Source organism: Jatropha curcas, chromosome 3 (assembly GCF_041381405.1).
Source record: "Jatropha curcas cultivar XTBG-Jc1 chromosome 3, XTBG_Jcur_1.0, whole genome shotgun sequence".
NCBI classification, from domain to species: Eukaryota; Viridiplantae; Streptophyta; class Magnoliopsida; order Malpighiales; family Euphorbiaceae; genus Jatropha; species Jatropha curcas.
The window spans coordinates 15101142-15120615 of record NC_143153.1 but is presented as its reverse complement, the minus strand read 5'-3'; the positions used below and the strand labels follow the sequence as shown (position 1 = coordinate 15120615).

At 33.0% G+C, this 19474-nt stretch overlaps 1 protein-coding gene across 4 annotated transcripts in view; it reads right to left on the bottom strand.

Annotated features, from left to right (window-relative positions):
• The window catches only part of LOC105640164 (Small GTP-binding protein), a 40830-nt gene extending 24609 nt beyond the window's left edge, over positions 1-16221 (bottom strand). Inside the window, exons 1-10 of one of the 4 annotated variants that reach the window (XM_012224406.4) lie at positions 15900-16221; positions 15633-15809; positions 14745-14831; positions 10097-10153; positions 9843-9908; positions 6933-6995; positions 6478-6522; positions 6266-6366; positions 3214-3340; positions 2951-3022 (exon numbers count right to left, since the gene is read on the bottom strand). In XM_012224406.4, coding sequence (XP_012079796.1) covers positions 2951-3022; positions 3214-3340; positions 6266-6366; positions 6478-6522; positions 6933-6995; positions 9843-9908; positions 10097-10153; positions 14745-14831; positions 15633-15809; positions 15900-16142 — 1038 coding nt within the window. In that variant the 5' untranslated portion in view covers positions 16143-16221. The remainder of the gene's footprint in view (positions 1-2950; positions 3023-3213; positions 3341-6265; positions 6367-6477; positions 6523-6932; positions 6996-9842; positions 9909-10096; positions 10154-14744; positions 14832-15632; positions 15810-15899) is intronic. The other 3 variants (XM_012224407.4, XM_012224408.4, XM_089719861.1) reach the window with 3 other exon arrangements.
• Between the last annotated feature and the right edge of the window lie 3253 nt (positions 16222-19474).

Sequence of the window (19474 nt, the reverse complement as noted above, 5' to 3'; positions counted from 1 at the left end):
GTATCGCTTTGCTATATAGGATATGGTTATATGATGGAATCTCGTTGTCAATTATTTTCAAAATCATCAATAGGTTCTCCAAGCCCATTGAAAATTCGTCCTAGAGTCGCCCCACCAAAGCAGGAGGGATTTGCAAATCCTTCAGACATAGGGCGCTAGGGCTTTCTTTTTATTCTTATTCATCCAATTGAATTTTTTTTTTCCTAAAAATGTGAAAAAAAAACATTTTTTTTGTAAAATCAACATGTTATAGGCACAGCTATGGTTTATTTTATATTGTTCTCTAAATTTTGCCTTTTTGATAAGAAAAAACTTTTAGTTTTATATATTTTGTTATTTATAATTCATATTGTTATATATATATATATATATATATATATATATATAGCATTAAACTTATATTTATTTATGTTGAAAAAGAAAGACATGAGCGTACCCCTTGGAAGATAAGGAATCTTCCAACAGAACTCAAAAGATACTAAACAACAAGCACATAAACACAAGCCGGAAAATAATGCCTTCCGATCAAATTGGATAACATTCAAAGAGACTCCTCTAAGAGCTCTGGAATCATAAGCCAAAAGTACCACAATAAACACCAGCAACAAAAGCAAAATAAACATCATAAGCCAAAAACACAACACGACCAGAATAAACCACAAGAAGTATCTTGATTCTAGAATACATATGCATTTTTCTCCATCCAAATAGTATAATCTAGCATAAGAAGAAAAATTCCAAACAATTTTGGCATCTTTCCCTCCACAAATCATCTTCAGTTTTAACTGACAAAAAGTCTATAGAGATTCTGGATAGACCATTTTAAAAATGCTAAGAAGGTGATTGCCCAAGGCACTTCACAATGTAGATACAAGTGAGGATGAGTCCTACCATGCTTATAAGTTAAAAAAATAACAAGAGTATCAGGAAATAACACTTCTTAAGCCTTCTTTCCTGCAAAGATCATTTCGATTCATTTTCAGACAAATTGCAGACCAAACAAAAGCTCTTAACTTAAATGGCACTTTTCAACAACAATAATAACCAAGCCTTAATCCGAAACTAGTTGGGTCAGCTATATGAATGATTTGCTTCCACTCTGGTTTTTTTGTAACTAAGTTAACATTAACGCCAAAAGTAATAGGTCTCTAGAGACAACTTCCCTCCTTGTGGTCCTATGTCTACCTTTACCACTTTTAACACCTTGCACCATCAACATTATCTTATTTACAACTAGGCACATAAAGGTCTATGTAAGACATGACCTAACCATCTGAAACATCCTCTCAATTTATCCCAATGTGTGCTACTTCTATCTTTAATTGAATGTGATCATTTCTAATCTTGTCCAATCTTGTGTGACCACATATGCATCTTAATATCTGCATTTCCACAACAACCATCTTGTGAACATGTTGGACCCTAGTGGCCCAAAATTTACTCTCAGATTTTATTAGATGATTGAAATAATAATTGAGAAGGAAAAATAAGGTGGGAACAGATGGATTTACAAGTTAATTTTCTAGAGGATTACGAAGACGAGATCCTTTACAATGTGAGGGATAGTAGCTTAATAGAAAAGATGCAAGGTGTGGAGATATAGGTTGGCAACTGGTTCCCCTATTTTCTCTCTTTAGTTTTGGGGAGAAAAAATGCAGCAGTTACTCATTACGCAGCTGGCTACTTTATATGTGTGTTCCTAAACTAGACTCCAAGTTTGTAAGGCCATCAATAATTGACAAATGACTTCTGCCACGAATCTTTTGCATTTAACATAGAAAGAAAGACAAATCCATAAAACATTAGTTCTACAAATTTTTAAAGAATAGCTGTAAAGCATTGGTTGTCTAATTAAACTTGATAACATTTCTCTATCTAGAATATTTTGCTGGAAGAAAATAGAACTATGAGCTATCATCCAATAATATATACACTAGATTAGTTTCAAGGGATATGATTAAATGTCGGGACATGATTAGGTCTCAATAAAAATTTAATGGTTTTCTCATTGGTTGTCAAACACTCTAGCACTTGCCCTTTTTTCACAACCAATGAGACATTCCATGTCATATCCTCTACAAGCCTTATTCTGAGATAAATTCTATACCAACCATTTTCCAATACTAAGACAATCCTGTCGGAGAAGAAACCTCAAATCAGGGAAAAAAGGTCTCATACTGGCTAACTCTAGCTTGGCATGGACAAGTTGATGACCATCATCCCTGAACTTACCGAGCAGTAAAGTAATCATCATTTCATATTTCTAATTGTCTCTCACTCTCAATTTGTGAGCTAGAACCCTCCAAAGATGCTCATGGATTAGTTATGAACTGCTTGTGTTATCACCAGCAAGAGCATTGCGAAAGAAGCAACAATACACAATCTCTGTTAAAACAGATAGGAGGGAGGGAATCCAGAAGATGGGAAAGAAGAAATCAAAGAAGAATCATGCTTCAATAAATCAAATGTTTAATAATTATTAATCAAGTGTGAAGTGATATCACATCACTATGACCTTTGTTTCAGAATTCAGAAGGCATTCCACAATTAAGTCTGAATTGGACGAAAACAAAGAACATACAAAATGCAATACCAATTATAGTCAGGTTTGTCAGGAAAGGAATTCAGCACTTCTCATTGGACTTTAATGCAAATAAACAGGAGGAAACATTATTCTTCAAGAATTCCCTTCGAAACAGAAAGTAGTCTCCAATTCGAAACAACTTCAAACATAACACAGTTACAGGAAAACCTTCAATTAAGCTTTTTGTTGCTTTCACGGCAAGAAAATATATCTTGGTTACTATGGTAATTTGTCACTAGCATTGCTGCACATATGCATGTGTGAGGGAGAGAAAGAGTGAGGTTTCTTCACCCAACCCAGATAAAAATTGAAGAAAGAAAAAAGGAAAAAGGTGCCATAAATAAATAAGAGGAAGTCTTGTCTTACTTCACCAGCATATAATTCTTCCACTTGCAACTGATTGGGGGATAAAACTCCAATTTCATCAGCGAAGTAATCCTGTGATATGACAATGAAAGAGGGAAATCCGGGGGTTAAGAAATACTTGAGTCTGAATAACCTAAATTTACCAACTCATTAGCAGGTATTTGAATACATTTTCAATTGCATATAATAAGCAAGAGTACAGGAGAACAAAAACCACATCTACAGGCAAAAAGTGTTGATTAATAAGAATGAGAGAACTTTACCTTCTGACTAGCCATGAAATAAATTCTGTCACCTTTCTTTATACTCCCATCTATGACCCGGAAATAAACAATAACACCACGATATGGGTCGTAATAACTGCAGAAGAATTTAACAATGCAATACACCCTGAGGGAAATGTCACATCTCTAGAAGTCGCAATGGCAGAGTGAAACTATACGAATTGGCAAAAAAGAGGGCGACACAATAAAAAATGTGTAAATGTGCATTTGGTTAATCAGCTTAATGAAATGTATCCTTGAAAAATAAATCATAATTAAATTTATGGACATTTATGACAATAAGGTTAATGATCTTTGACTTTTTCTACACAGCCCAATATCTCAGAAACACATGCTTTCATTTACTTCACAACTACAATCCACGTTTTCTGTCATTTTAGGATCAAAATCAAAATGCCTGCTATGTTTAAACTAATATAACCTCAAGCTGACAAAATAGCTTTCGTATAGAATGATAATCCACAGTACAAACTCTCAAAATTGTCAAAGAAGTCAACTTTCACAAAGAAACAATATTAGTTCTAGAGATGTGGCACTTAATCTTAATAAGACAGGTCTAAACCCACAATATTAATTCAGTTATAATGGGTTCAATATTCTTGCTCCATATCTTAGTTACAAATTATGCAGTTTAAGCTGCCCATAATAAGGTCGTAGATAACTTCTAATAACCTAGTTCTTTGACTATCAATGTTCAAAAGGAGCAAAGGTTATCAGTACTAAAACCAGCAATTGTGATAAATGATAAATCAAATAAGTTAACTTTCACAGAGAAACTATAACGTTTTTAGAGATGTGGCGATTAAGACAGGTCTAAACCCATAATATTAATTTACAATGGATTCAATGTTGTTGCTCCATATTCCTAGTTACAAATTAAGCAATTTAAAACATAAAAGATGCTTAATTTCACTTGTCGTACCTCAGATATACATGCTATCACATTGTCATACCTCTAAATCAATTTGTAACATAAATATGCATGAACTTCGATTTAGTGAACAACAAATTAAAATTTACTTACTAACCGGCTACAAGGTTGACGTGGCGGTTTTTTAAAATACTTACCTAACACAGCAGGCCACATCAACCACGTAAGTCCAAATTTACCTAGTTTCTCATTCAGCAATATTGAGAGAATTGGAGAAGCAACAGCAAACCATACAAATGCGTTCTCCATACCACCACAAATAAAATAACCCACCAAAAAGAACTACAAATGCAAGTGAGGGAAATTAAATTGACAGCTACTGAAATATAATATAGTATAATTATATTTTAAATGTAATGTTTATATAATCTAATTAAATATATTTTCAATATAACATTTATATTCTAAATATATTTAATTTATATTTAATTATTGCATATTTTTCTTCTTCTTTTTTCCACTCCCAATCATATGAAATGAATTTGACAGGAAGGAAAATTGCAAAACCAAAAAAGAAAAAGGAAAAAAAAAAAGGAATGGAGAATTGAAAATGCAATTTCTACAAAACTTAACTCAGCAGCTCCTGGAAACCTATCAAAAGAAAAAGAAAAAGAAAAAGAAATTGCTCCACAATCTAGCAAACTCCTCTGCCGCTGCCAACTCATGGTTCCTCCTCATCTCCTCTTAAACCCTTCTTTACTCTCTCCAAGAAACTCCAATTTTGTTCTAATCCCTGCATTTCCCTTCAGAACTCGAGACCCATCTCCTATTACCGGACTCCAATGAATATCCTCAACAAACTCAGTTTTGGCACAAGTTCCAGTTACGGCTCCTTTTGCATAATCCTAAGGAGTGTAGTTATGAGACTATTCTTGATGTTCTCTGGGCCAGGCATGATTAAATCGTGAAGATCTTGGCTTGAGCACAACTTGATTACCATATGAAGGTTCGTTTCGACTTCGTATAGATTGTGGAGCTGGATTTTATGAGGATGAGGTAAAAGAAGGTGGAGATCTTCGACTCGGTAAGAAGGCATTGCGTGGCAAGAGATTCACCGGAGGTAGGCTCTTATCGATGGACTTGACGGCAAAGGTGTTATCGGTGGACTTGGAATGCATTTTGAATCAAAAGACTGCCTGTTTCTGCGAATTTGAATGAGAAGGTAATAGCAGACATCGGGTTTGATTTGATGTCATTGTGGTATGCTAAAGGGAGAATAGTGGAGGCGGTTGGCTCAAGTGTTGGATGCGGCACCCAAGGGGGTTCGCAGGGACTGAAGAAATGATAAGGCTGGGAGAAAAGTTGTTCGAATTGTATGAGTGGGAGAAAAGTTGTTTAGACTCATGTGCCTGATGTGACATGCTTTGTCAGGTAATATCCGCCACGTCAGCCTCATAGCCGGTTGGTAAATTTTTAATTTATTGTTCACTAAATTGAAGTTCATACATATTTATGTTACAAATTGATTTAGAGGTATGACAATATGATAGCATGTACATCTAAGGGACGACAAGTGAAATTAAGCCTCATTAAAGAATAAGTTCATAACTTCAAAACATAACCCAGTTCTTTGAATATCAACATTCAAAAGTTAAATGTACTTAAACCAGTAAAAATGATAAGTAAATACTAACATAACATCATAAACTAATCAGAGAGGAAAATTAGGAATCAGTACTAAAACCAGCAATCGCGAAAGATGATAAATCAAAGAAGTTAACTTTCACACAGAAACTATAACGTTTCCAAAATTGTGGCAATTACGACAGGTCTAAACCCGTAATATTAATTTACAATGGATTCAATATTCGTGGTCCATATTCCTAGTTACAAATTAAGCAATTTTAAACTACAAAAGAATAAGTTCATAACTTCAAAACATAACCCAGTTCTTTGAATATCAATATTCAAAGGTTAAATGTACTTAAACCAGCAAAATGATAAGTAAATACTAACATAACGTCATAAACTAATCAGACAGGAAAATTAGATGCAATCATGAACGTACACTGTATAAACTTGATGATTACTGGAATCATCAGTCATGGAAATCATCAACAACAGTAGGTCCATCGCAATAACCAAAGCATATAAATATACCTATCGAATATTAAAGCCCTCAAAGGCATTTCTGCAGTATCACATGGTGAAGGAATCCGCTTGACGATTGCATTCAAAATGTCAGTTATACCTATTCCCTCCTGTTGAAAAATAGCAATTTAGACAAGAATTTCAAAGTAATAATTAACCTTTTTCCATTATGTCCAAAAGTAGGAGATTAATTGACATAGAGAAGATAATCATGAACAAACCTTTGCAGAGCAGCGTATTGCATTGCTACAATCTAAACCAATAACCTGCATGAAAAGATATATCATTTTCATACCCATATACTCCTGTTTGAAGCCTCAAAGGAAAACTATTACTCAGTCAAATAAGACTAAACAAAAACAATAACCCTACCAAAATTTTAATGTGCCAAAATTCAAATTTACCAAAAACTTTGCTGTTTGTTTTATCACCCTGTAAGAGTTTTGCGCGCCCCGGGGGGGGGGGGGGGGGGGGGGGGTTGGGGTGTGCGCGCTTGCACATCCTAACAAAAGCACTTCCAAATAGAGTACTAAAACACAACTAAATAATTCAAAAGCACTTCCAAATAGACTACTAAAACACAACTAAATAATTCAAAAGCACTTCCAAATTACAGGGACCAACATGGATTACACACCAATTAAACAAATGAAGTTCTTCCATTTTGTGAACCAACCTCTTCAATCTCCTGGATGACTCGATCTGGCTCTGCACCTGGAAGATCTATTTTGTTTAAAACCTGTAACAAGAGAATGTTCTCTATTAATTGGCTAGTACCATATTCTCATATTGTTTCATGATTAATTGAAAGAACTTTACAATGCCTTTGTCATCCCAAATACCATAATTTCAGTTTGAGCTCGTATTACACTATTGACCTTGATCAGTCAGCCATATCTAAATTTTTCAGTTATCTAATTGACAAATGAAGGGGCTTAAAAACAGATGACGTATAAATACTTCCATTTTAATTTATAGGATATCTTTTAAGATTTTCAGTCAGATGACAATAAGACCATCTTATTGTCCATAGATAGTGATGGAAGCGATGTGGTACCATCTTATCGTCCATAGATAGTGATCGAAGCGACGTGGGTACCCGCGAATTTTCGACTAACCATTCTTTTAGAATTACACTACTTGTACCCGTCCCAAATCCATATAAATACTCGTTTCTAAACCCATTTAAGAGTTCATTAACCCTAACCGTCCCAAACCCATTTAAAATACCCTTTAAACGGATAGGGTATCTGCAAAGTTTAAACTATCCAAACGAACTTATTTAAAATACAATTTCTACTAATAAATGGGCTTACCGGCGGATACCCATGACCAAACCCGTTTAATATAGCTGGTACCCAGAGGCCTATACTTCTATCCGTTGCGGATAGTAATTTCACTATCGATACCCATCCCAAACCCATTTATAACTATCTGTTTTAAATAGATCGGAGCATGGCGAGTACCCTAAAATACTCGTCCCGCTTCTATCCCTAGTCTTGGGCATCATTCTGCCAAGTATCTGCGAAATGGATGTCATATGAACCACACAAGCATGATATTTTTACTGATACACTACATGTTTTCATTTGTTCACACATCATTCTCACTTAACAAAATAAGGCGAAGTGGTAATGTGCTAGAGAACAAAAGACAATTGATATAGTGTCAATGCACTGAACCATAGGTGATGCATATCAACAACCTCTAGTTGGACAAGAGGACATTCACCTTTCAAATGGGCCCATCACAAGAGCTAGGGCTAAGAAGGTCAAGTAAGCCTTACATGGATTGGTCAAGAAGGTGGGGCTGATGTTAGCATGTCAAGTGAAGATATGGACTTGAAAAAAGATTCAAGAGTACTCAACATAATCCAAGCATGTGGGCCTTGAGCCTTTTACTTAGTTTTACAATTTAATAAGCATAATTGTGTTTGTTTGAAATGCGCTTTATGTTTTAATTAGTTTTTTAGGTTTCTTACAAATAGTTAGTTTCAATATCATAAAGAGAGAGATAACAATTTATTACAATGACAAAAAGTATTGGGTCAAGATCCATTATTCCATCCAAGAGGAAATTCCTAATATGGGATTTAGGCTTCCTAATTTAGGATTCAGGGTTTATATATCAAATCTAATTTTTTTTGGATGTCAAGACACAATATTTGGGATACCGCATGAACAGGGTTCTAGGCTTGTTCACTGGAGGAAATAAGTTTGTCTTCTAACTCCCATTGAAAACTGTCTTCATTTTATAAGAACTCAGACAACATGCTTATTTGCTAAAAATAGAAAATCATTTTCTACTCAAAAAATAAATTCCAATCGTAACTTTTTTTCTATAGCTAGAGTTCAAAATTATATATATATATTCTTTTACACTTATTTTAATACAATATAATTTGACATACAATTTCATAATTAGTTTCGTCTTAATTCTCTTTGCTATTACCTCTTTTTTTCCAAAAAGGAAAAAAAAAAGGTTTGGTAATTAAAAATTTTCAAAACTTTGTGCTTTTTTAATTTTGTCCCAAATTTTTACGTTCGTTAATTTTATCCCAATTAAGACTTTGATTGCAATTATCAAATTGGTCAAAATAAAAATAGAAAATTAAGTAAAAAAACTTAACTAGGAATTTGTCGATTAAACTTGATGCTTCTAAGCTCCATTTTTTCTAGAATTTTTAATCATAGCGTTTGGTTATTTACTGTTAGTGTTACTTTCAGAATTTTCAATAAGTTACTGTTTGTGTTACCATTGCAGATAATTGTTCACACTACTGTAGCAATACAAATTTTGGGTTATTTCACATTTTAATTTTAATTTTAATTTTAACCAAGTTATATTCTAGACAGTGAACAACTTATCTAGGAATTTGTCTATTAAGTTTTATGCTTAATCTAAGCTCAAAGCTCATTCAAATTCTAGAACATTTAACCACAGTTTTTGGAATAGTTACTTTTAGTGTTACTTTCAGAATTTCCAAGAAGTTACAGATTGTGTTACTCGCAGATAATTGTTCAAACTACTGTAGCAATATTCCAATTTTGGATTATTTTATATTTTATTTTTGTTGTAACTAATAGAACATTCAAATCCTTCTTCTATTATGATTTGCGATCTAGGAATTAATTCTATTGGGATTTACAGTTAAGAGCTTATTCAAGTATGATTATAACCCCTACAATACTCTTTTTAAGGCACATTTCAGATTTTTTAATTTTTGAGTAATCATAGAACCAATTCATTTGTAACTTAATTTTTTGGGCTCACGTTACCATAAGATTCAGAACCTTTTTGGTTAATTATGATTTACAGTTTTCCTTTTGACTATTCTCTTGTCAATCTACAACCTAATTACGATAGGGTTATTTTTTGCAACATCACTAAGCGCAACACGAGTCGCATGGTAAAAGAAGACACATAATACGAGATAAGACAAATATTAATAATAATAACAAAAAAATTAAATTCTAGCATCACTAATTTTGAAATCCAAGCTAAAACATAAGTATGTTTTTAGTCTATAATGCGATATTCCACTAAACTGGAATAATCGTAAAACTAACAACATTGAATCACTTACAGGGATGATTTCTAGATTGTTTTCCAAGGCCAAGTAAACATTAGCAAGTGTTTGTGCTTCGACTCCCTATAACAAAATAAAAATCCCTCAATGTAACAGCAATATAAAACATAAATGTGTCAAAAAAAAAAAAGGTTATACTCAAGTTTCAATTTGTATATACAAATTTCAAATCCTAACAACACAATTATCAGATAATATTTTGATACAGGAAAAATCAATATTGAAAAAATGAAAAAGTAATTAGATTTCACCTGAGAAGCATCAACAACTAGGAGAGCACCTTCACAAGCAGCAAGTGAGCGAGAAACCTATAGATAAAATTGCAAGCAAACAATTACCAATATATCAGCAAATCTTAATTTTTGATCTTTAGATAATTTCACACATAATAACCTGTCATAATATCTATAATCAGTTCCTATAATCTCTCTGTTTGTTAGCATCCTATTGCATTTCCTTTTAAATCTAAGGATAATTGCAATTTTGGTGTATGAACTTTGTGAAATTTTCTATTTTAGTGTATGAACGGAAAAAGTTTACGATTTGGTGAATAAATTCTTAATTTTTTAACAATTGAGTGAGATTTATACGTGTGGACAACCGGAAATCCTTGTAGGATGACTGGGTTCCACTGTTTCATTTTTTAATTGCTGATTGTGCGCCAAATAGGATGCCATGTGTATTAAAAACACTGAAAATGTGAATTAACAGAAAAAATCTCTCTCTATCTCAGCATCTTTTCCCTGTCTCTTTCTGACCGTTCAATCAAAGGGAAAAAAACCCTAAAAAATGATGAGCTCCCCTCTTGCGCCGCAAAAAAGAACAGTTGAGAAATTTTCAAATTCTCAACAAATAAACGTAAAGAATCGAGTGCTCTAACCAATCATAGTTGGATTATGGCTTTGAAGGTAACTGGATCCTGCTCAAACACTCCTACGCTTATCGTTTGATTCTCTGCCAAAAAAATTCTAATATTGTCCATCTGATGCTCTAAAATCATGAAACACCTTATACATTCTTTACACACATAAGAAGAACTTTTCAAATTAATTAATACAATTTCTTTCTCTTCTTCTCCTCATTATCTTCAGTATCAGTATTTGAATTCCTAAATTGGATCTTTGCTTCTCTTGATTATGTCTTGTAAAACTTTTGAGAGGCTAGTTTGATTAAAACCACAGTTTGTATTGTGGGAGGAAGCTAGTAATCATTTGTAGAATCTCTTGATACAATGAAGAGGAGAAACTTCTCTTGTGTTTTCTGGAGAAGTTTGAAGAGAGAGATTGAGTAAGTTTGATGGACGGTGGTAATGAAGAGCAGTCCTTGGAATCGGCTTTATTGTCGTAATTTTCTGAACGACAGCCATGGTAGGAGTCCATAGAAACTGAGGAGGTTGACTATATAATTTAAAATTAATTGTGAAGTTGAGATTGAAGAACCCTAATCCCATAGGAAGATGAAGGGGGCAATTTGGTCATTTTTCACTGAATCCACGTGGCATCCTATTTGGCGCACAATCAGCAATTAAAAAATGAAAAAGTGAAATCCAGTCATCCTACAAGGATTTCCGGCTGTCCATGTGTGTAAATTTCACTCAATTGTTAAAAAATTAAGAGTTTATTCACCAAATTGCAAACTTTTTCCGTTCATACACCAAAATATAAAATTTCACAAAGTTCATACACCAAAATTTTGCAATTATCCATTAAATCTATATAAAATTACCCTAGATTTCAGGTACCCTAGATTTCAGTTATAAAAATCCCTCAGTTTGTCACATATGCTTCATACTTCACCATATGCTGCACACAGATATTTATGCATATGTTAAATGACTAATTTTGACATTTAATGTATCTAATCAACTATTTAAGATCTTGGAGATTCAACTCATTGATCTTTTGGTGTTTAACATGTCTTTGACTACTTTGCAATTTCTCTCATGGCAGACGACATATACTAATTATATTCTGGGATATATGCTTTTGGAATTTTCTTTTTCAAGTTTGAATCCGAATATTTGTAATCTCCAATATTATAATACTGTGATGATCAATGCACAAGGACATAATTATAGAGAAAGGCAAACAATATATCCTTTAGGTTGCATAATGGTTCTTTTTTTTTTTTTTTTTTTTTTTTGTTATTTCTCCTTATTCTAATTTATCTCGCCTCCACTAGTGTGATACTAATCACTTGTTGCCAAAATATCTTAATGCGGATGAGCTCCTGCTTGACAAAGGCACAATCCACTCAATAAGTAATAATCACTTTCTACAGATTCTCTACATCCAAAGAGAAATGAAATCATTACACATGATACGGACGTACGCACAAAACTCAACAATTCTACTTAGAAACAAACAGATGTGAACACTTTGTAGGAAGTCATTTACCCCACCTTAAGGTGCAAAATTTGTGTTTTTGGCTTATCCAGGCTCATTTTTAACAACCTGCGTAAAGAAGAAACATGATGACGTATTCTCCAAGAGAATATCAAAAGCTTCAAATTTGTTTCATCTAATGGTCTTAATTTCTTCTATTCCCAAAGGTTCTAACACACTTTATAGAACTAAAAATCTCCCCAGCACATGCAATTAATTTCAGACATTGCATAAAAATAATTGTTAATGGTAAGTAAATATTTCATTTAACCTCGTGATCCTCTCTTCCACAGCCCTTGACACATCTGACTCGCACTCGAGTTGAATACAAGTTCAAATATGAAAGATTAGCTTGTTAAAGATGGGGAAACATGTCTCGCGTCAAGAAAGAGATATGAAATCTCAATATATGCTGCCCTCTATTATTTGTTAAGCCTCAATACTACCACATCAAATAAGTTTTGCACTCTAGCTAACATTAGAACTTACCTTATGCCTCATTCCGAATTGAAAGTAATTATGTAAATCAAGATCATTATATAGTATAAACATTTAACTTTATGATGAAAATTACACAACAACACATCAATAACCACCAAGATTCCTATTTAGAGTTGTTCATATCATTAGGTTGGATTGTTCATGGTTCGGTTGGTTTGTTTTAAAGCCTCATCCAAACCAAGCCTATGGAAAATTCAAATCGAACCAAATTATGAAAGGCACTCAAACCAAACCTATAAATTCAATTTAGTTGGGGTTGGGGATTTTTAGCGGAATATATATATTCTACAAATATAAAAACTTAATTTGCTCCCTTTGTTGCCTCAACAATAAAATTTAAAAAAATATATATCATTTCAGTTCTTCAATCTTACACTAATTTCAAATTTTAGTTCTTCACTAGGTCTTCATTTTCTTTTCTACATTTTTTTACTAAAAAAATTATAAAAAATCTATTGCTGAACATGAATAATCTGTACATATATATTTTCCATAAACAACCTTAAACATAATAATTATATAATTTATCTAAGTAATGTGAAATTATATTTTAATTGCTACCCAATATATACTAATTAATATAAAGATACGTAATGTGAAATTACAGTTTAATTGCTATCAACATATACTTAGTGTAGAGAAAATTTTTATTCAAAATTTGACTTGATTATTTATCATTCCAAAATTCAAACATATATATATATATATATATATATATATATATATATATATAACAGTCTGGTTTGAGCATTGCCCGGCCAATGTTATGAAAACTTCAATTCATGTTCATAAGATAGTAGCTAGCAGAAGATAATATTTCAAGGACATTATGCTCAAGTTTCTCAAGGATTGTCTACAAGACAAAGATCATGTACCATTGTAATAAAAAAGATTCCATTACATAAATATTTTTCCGAAATAACCACAACAAACAATATAACCATGGATACACTATAACTAAAAATCACTACTCAAGTTTACCCATAAGGGAAATCGAATAGTGTGTTCTCCACTAGAAATAAATCCTCCTAGCTTTATTTCCTTACTAGTAAATGATCAACCATGAGAAGAATTCACAAATTAGGATAAAAGCCATTAAATTTCTATAGTGAACCCTATTCATATAAACTGAGTTTAATACCTTATTGTAACATGATAGTTCAAACAAGCAACCGTATTTCACAAGGAAATCTTCAAAGCATAAATAAAATTTTTAAATGAATTGTAAAGAAATATCATAACTTGCACCTTGGATCAAGTTCTTTCAAACATTTTCAATTGGATTTTCTTGAATCTCTAAAATACTTCCATGCTGTACAATCTTCTGTACCATCTTCCTTTATTTTTTTTCTTGTTTCTTTTGTTTATATTTTTCATGTTTTAGCTTCTTCTCCCTTCCCTATAATTTTCTCTATCTTCTCTCTAATTCAATAGCTTAAAATATAGTCGTGCCGAAATTGGACATTGGTAAGAAGTTCAAGAGAGAATTGATGGTTTGTCCTCTTAAAAATTGGAGGCAATTGCAAAAACATGCAAAGTTTGATGTATACAACACATTAGGCCCATAAACAAGATAATGGTCTATCTAGCATTGTTGTTGTAGTTGTTGTGGAGAAAACAGAATCTGGTCAAGGATGCAGAAGCATAGGTTAAGATTTTAATTATATTCTCCCCCAAGAGAAGTTAATTTTGGAGGAGCATTGCTTTCCCATTCCAAAAGAAGAAGAAGAAGAAGAAGAAGAATTTGCAACAAATTCTAGTTGCAGGCCACAATATTTATCTCATCAAACTTTACGATTTTAGATAACATGTTAACGAGACCAACTAATTATCAAAGTCATTTCTCTCTATTGCCACTATTAAGCTATAACTAGGGATTAAAATGACAGAGTTGTGTTCAGGTAGATCTTGGTTTATTATATTATAAACAAAAAGCAAATTTGTAATTAATAAAAGACAAGCATGAGAATTACAATACTAAAGGATAAGTCCAAACACTTGACATGCCACATACCTCGTAGGAGAAGTCTACATGTCCAGGAGTATCAATCAAATTCAGGCAATATGGTTCATTTTCATAAACATAGCGCATCCTAGATGCCTGTCAAGTTGATGAATGAAATATTAGACCAATTACCTAAGTCAAGGAAATATTAGAATAACAAAAGAGTAATTTTTGAGCACATATCACATATGCTCATTAAGTTATTTCCCTCATTATTTCATGTAGAAAAATTAGACTCGTCAACAATCTTCAAGTTGTAATGCTCTTTACAAACACTACAAACATCTATATTTAGGTTGTGTTTGACATTATTCTTTGTGCCGCTATTCAGAATTGTCGAAAACGTAGGTTAGAGATCATTCAAATTTGTTTTTCGTATATTTTAATCATAAAAGCTTTAGAACGATTAATTAGTACTGCAAATATACTTTTCTTAACAACATCTAAAATGGTCCATCCTAGACAAGCAATTTTAACTCAAATACAAAGGAACTCTTATTTATGAGATGAAAATTAACACAATAGGCGAAGCTCATAAAAGAGAAACCAAAAGGCTAAGTTAGATTTAAAATAAAAAAAAATAAAAATAAAAAAAAAAAAAAAAAGAAGAAGAAGCTAATTTGATAATATTTTTCGGATCAAATGAATGGTGAATTCATATTCCTAACACTACCATGAATTTTTGCCCAAGAGAAATTGAGAAACTTAAGAAAAGAACGCAGAAACCAAAGCAAGTCGTACCATATCTAGTGGAAACTGAAAGTAATACAAATATGTACCAAAATATTGTGTAAAACCCAGAAAACGACAAATGTAGTTATACCAAATGGAAACACAAATCTGAAGCTCATAAATAAGTTCTCATCCCTTTTCAAAGAGAAACGAAAAACAGAAAACCTGTAATTTGATTGTGATGCCTCTTTCCCTTTCCAAATCCATGTTATCAAGAAATTGTTCCTTCATTTCCCGCTGCTGCACAGTCCCAGTCATTTGAAGCAATTTATCGGCCAAAGTTGATTTCCCGTGATCAATATGCGCTATGATGCAGAAATTTCTGATATTGGAAATAGGAACCTGCAATTTGAAATTCAATACAGCCTCTCATACCCGTACATCGATGTACAAACAAATAAAACACATACGTAAAGAGCAAAAAAGTAAGACCTTGCAAAGACGATGTTGGCCAACTTGGGCAGCGAATTCAAAGCCTGAGACACCAGTAGACTGCGTTCCGGCAGTCTGACAAAGGAGACGAAGCTTGGGGACGGCATTTTTGGAAATGGAGAGAGGATAAGTAGTGGGGAGCGACGGAGATGACAAGCGAGGTTTTCTAGTTAGGTAAATTGGTAAGGTCTTGCGGTGGATTTTGGATAAGACTAGCGTGGGAAGAGAGAGGTCTGTAGCCATCTAGCCACTGCCAATGCCGCAATGCTATTGGGCTCTGTGTTTTGTTTTTTTTTTTTTTTTCTTTCTTTCTCTGTTGGTGCTTCGCATCGCTTTTAAATTTATGGTCCTGCGGTTGTTCTTACCTCACTTTTTGGGCCACATAATGCAAACCGACCCAAATTGACCCACAAAATTTGGGTTTTGTATTTTGGGTTCGCTTATTGAATTTTTAATTAATTGGAGTTCAACAAATAGTGTTTTATAAAATTAATTTATTAATTAATTAATAAAAAAAGGGAAAATTATTATTTCTTTTCTGAGATTTGACCAAATTAATTAAATAGTCTCTGCAGTTTGATCAAATATCCAGTACATGCCTGACATTCAATTTTATCATTCTAAATAGTTTTTTCATCCAAAGTTTTGAGTTTTTGCCATTAAATTATAAGAAAAGAACTTTTGAGTTTTTATTGTTAAATCATGAAAAAAAGACTTTAATACCTTTATTTTTACAAGAGGACACTCAAACCTTTTTGTTAACACCGTTGTCATCTTCTGCAATAACCTATACAGAATACTGAATATTTTCAAAAGAATTTTTAATTAATTAGGCATATATAATTACTTATTAATTAATTAAGAAAATCACTTGTTTCCAATCATTCAAAATATAATTAATGTATTAGTTATTCGAGAATCTATTAACTAATTATTAATCTATTAATCTATTAGTTATTAATTTTAACTCACTAATCCTAGTAAAAAAAAATATAAAATCACTTGTTTCTAATCATTCAAAATATAATTAATGTATTAGTTATTTGAGAATCCATTAACTAATTATTAATCTATTAATCTATTAGTTATTAATTTTAACTCACTGATGCTGGTCCAAAATAATATTTTAATCATTTCATCATTACTAGTTCTTAATTAGTTTCATTTCTTTCTTCTTTTGCCTAGATTTAACATTCAGTATTCAATTGATTTCTTTTATCAGGAAAAAACAACAAAACCAAACATCACTATAAAAATTCAGAACTTATTGATTTATATCTCTCCGATACACAAACACAAAATAATAGAAAAGAAAATGAATTTCTACAGACATGGTGAATAGAAAGGGGCAACATATAATATTTTTCTTATTTTGCATGCCACGACAATTTTCAATAATTTAACATATTTTATTGCAAAGTCATGCAATTTCACATATTTTGATGCAAAGTCACACAATTTCATATTTTTATGCAAAGTCACGCATTTTAACACGAACACGCTTTTCTGAGCATAATCAAAGAATTTTTGGTACTAACCTTAATTGGTCGAAGGCTTTTATTTTCTGTTTGCAAAATTGCTTAAGGCTGGTCCGTCCAAAGTGACACATTTCAAAGTTGTTCAAAGAACGCACCTGTCCAAAGTGACACATTTCAAAGTCGTTCAAAGAACGCACCTATCCGAAGTGACACATTTCAGTTCGAGTCATTCAAAGAATGCGTTCATCCAAAGTCACACGTTTCAGGTCAAGTCATTCAAAGAACGCATATGTTCAAAGTGACACCCATCGAAAGTGATATGTTTTCAAGTTGTGCAAAGAACACACTTATCCAAAGTGACATCCTTTCAAAGTGACGCCTTTCAATTCAAGTCGTTCAAAGAATGCACCCGTCCAAAGTGACACCCTCCTAAAGTGATGCACTTTAGATCAAGACGTTCAAAGAACGCACCCGCCCAAAATGACGCATTACGGATCAAAGTCGCCAAAAGGGCGCATTCACCCGCAGAAGACGTCAACCACCAGTATGACTCAACTCTTACGCTGAACATCGCCAAAATGACACTTCTTATTAGCAAAGTCGCCCAAAATGGCACACCTCATACATTTAAGTCGTTCAAAGAATGCAACTCAGTCTAAAGGACGCCCGCCTTGTCTCACCAAGACATGGCAAATTCATAACCATCAGGTAAATATTTCTTACTTGCACGTCTACTTTACACTTTAATGACATTTTGCTTAAAAAGCAAAATATCATCAAAGTGGGGGCAAACCATAGACGCTCAAGTTTTGCCCCAAAAGGACTCAGTGATGATAATTTTTTTTGTACAAAGCGAAATCGAGATGCCCAATTGCTCTGATTCTTGGACCAATAGTCCATGTTTTAGGAAAATGATTTGTTTGACTATTTTTATTTTTTTGATTCCCAATAATCTCGCAATGAAACCGAGCTCGGAAAGCGCTCGCACAGGGACATGTCCTAGCGTGCCACATCATTTTGTGTACCACATGGATCATTTTAGTAAAAATGGGCCCAACCCAATTTTTGGGGCCCACTAATGGCACTTGCCACCTAGGCCCTAAAAGGCCATTTCATCTCCCCATTTGCCTATACGTAGGGTAAGGGTTTAAGAGATGGAGGAGGTTTTTTTATCATAAATGGGAAACTTTATCATTTTTATTTCTCAACTTTGAATTTAAAGCTACACTTTGTAATTCTAGTTGGAATCAAAAGTTCAATCATTCATTTTTGCTAAAACCCCCTCACATTTTGTGATCAAATACCCACAAACAATCTCATTTAAATAAAAACTCGGATCATTCAATGAGTGTTAGAGCATTTGGGTTTCTTGGTTCCTTTTTGTAAAAATCTTTGGATCCTCTCCATAACCAAGTGACCTTTGAGGGTCCTAACTCTTTTCCTTCATCTTTTTCATCTTTTTAAGCGTTAAAAACGCTTGGTTTACATTGGTCTTGAGGGAAAGCCAGTGATCAACCAAGCTCTGTTGTTTGAGCTGCAGTGACACACACCACATGATGAAGGCGCCACGCCACTACGTGTGGCGCACGCAACTGTGGGTAGCCAAACAGAGTAGAAATATGATTTCTGGACTTCTAATCTGGTAAGACCCCCGTACACCAGTACATGTGGCGCATGGGTCTTCACTTCTGGCCCTAGAGTCTATCTTTTCAAATAATATGTCATGATTCTGGGATCCAATCAAGTTGAACACTAAGCACCTTTGCTTAAAATGCGTATACTCATTCATGGCCCGGATGAATAAATAAAGAATGGAAAATGGATAGTGATGGTCATTGTTATTCATCAATGGTGATGAACAACAAATTCTTGAACTCTAATCCTATTCTAAGCTGAATAATAATGATTTATTCTTCTATCATTTACTTTCCAATTTGTTTAGTTTCTGTCATTTTAAATTCCAAGTCATTTACTTTATGTTTTTTTTCTATTATTGACTTTCATTTATTGTGCTAACTATTGTTTCTTAGTATTATTACCTTTTGTTGTGATTCTTTAATGTTATTGCATGATTTATGGCCTGTGAATACTTATTAT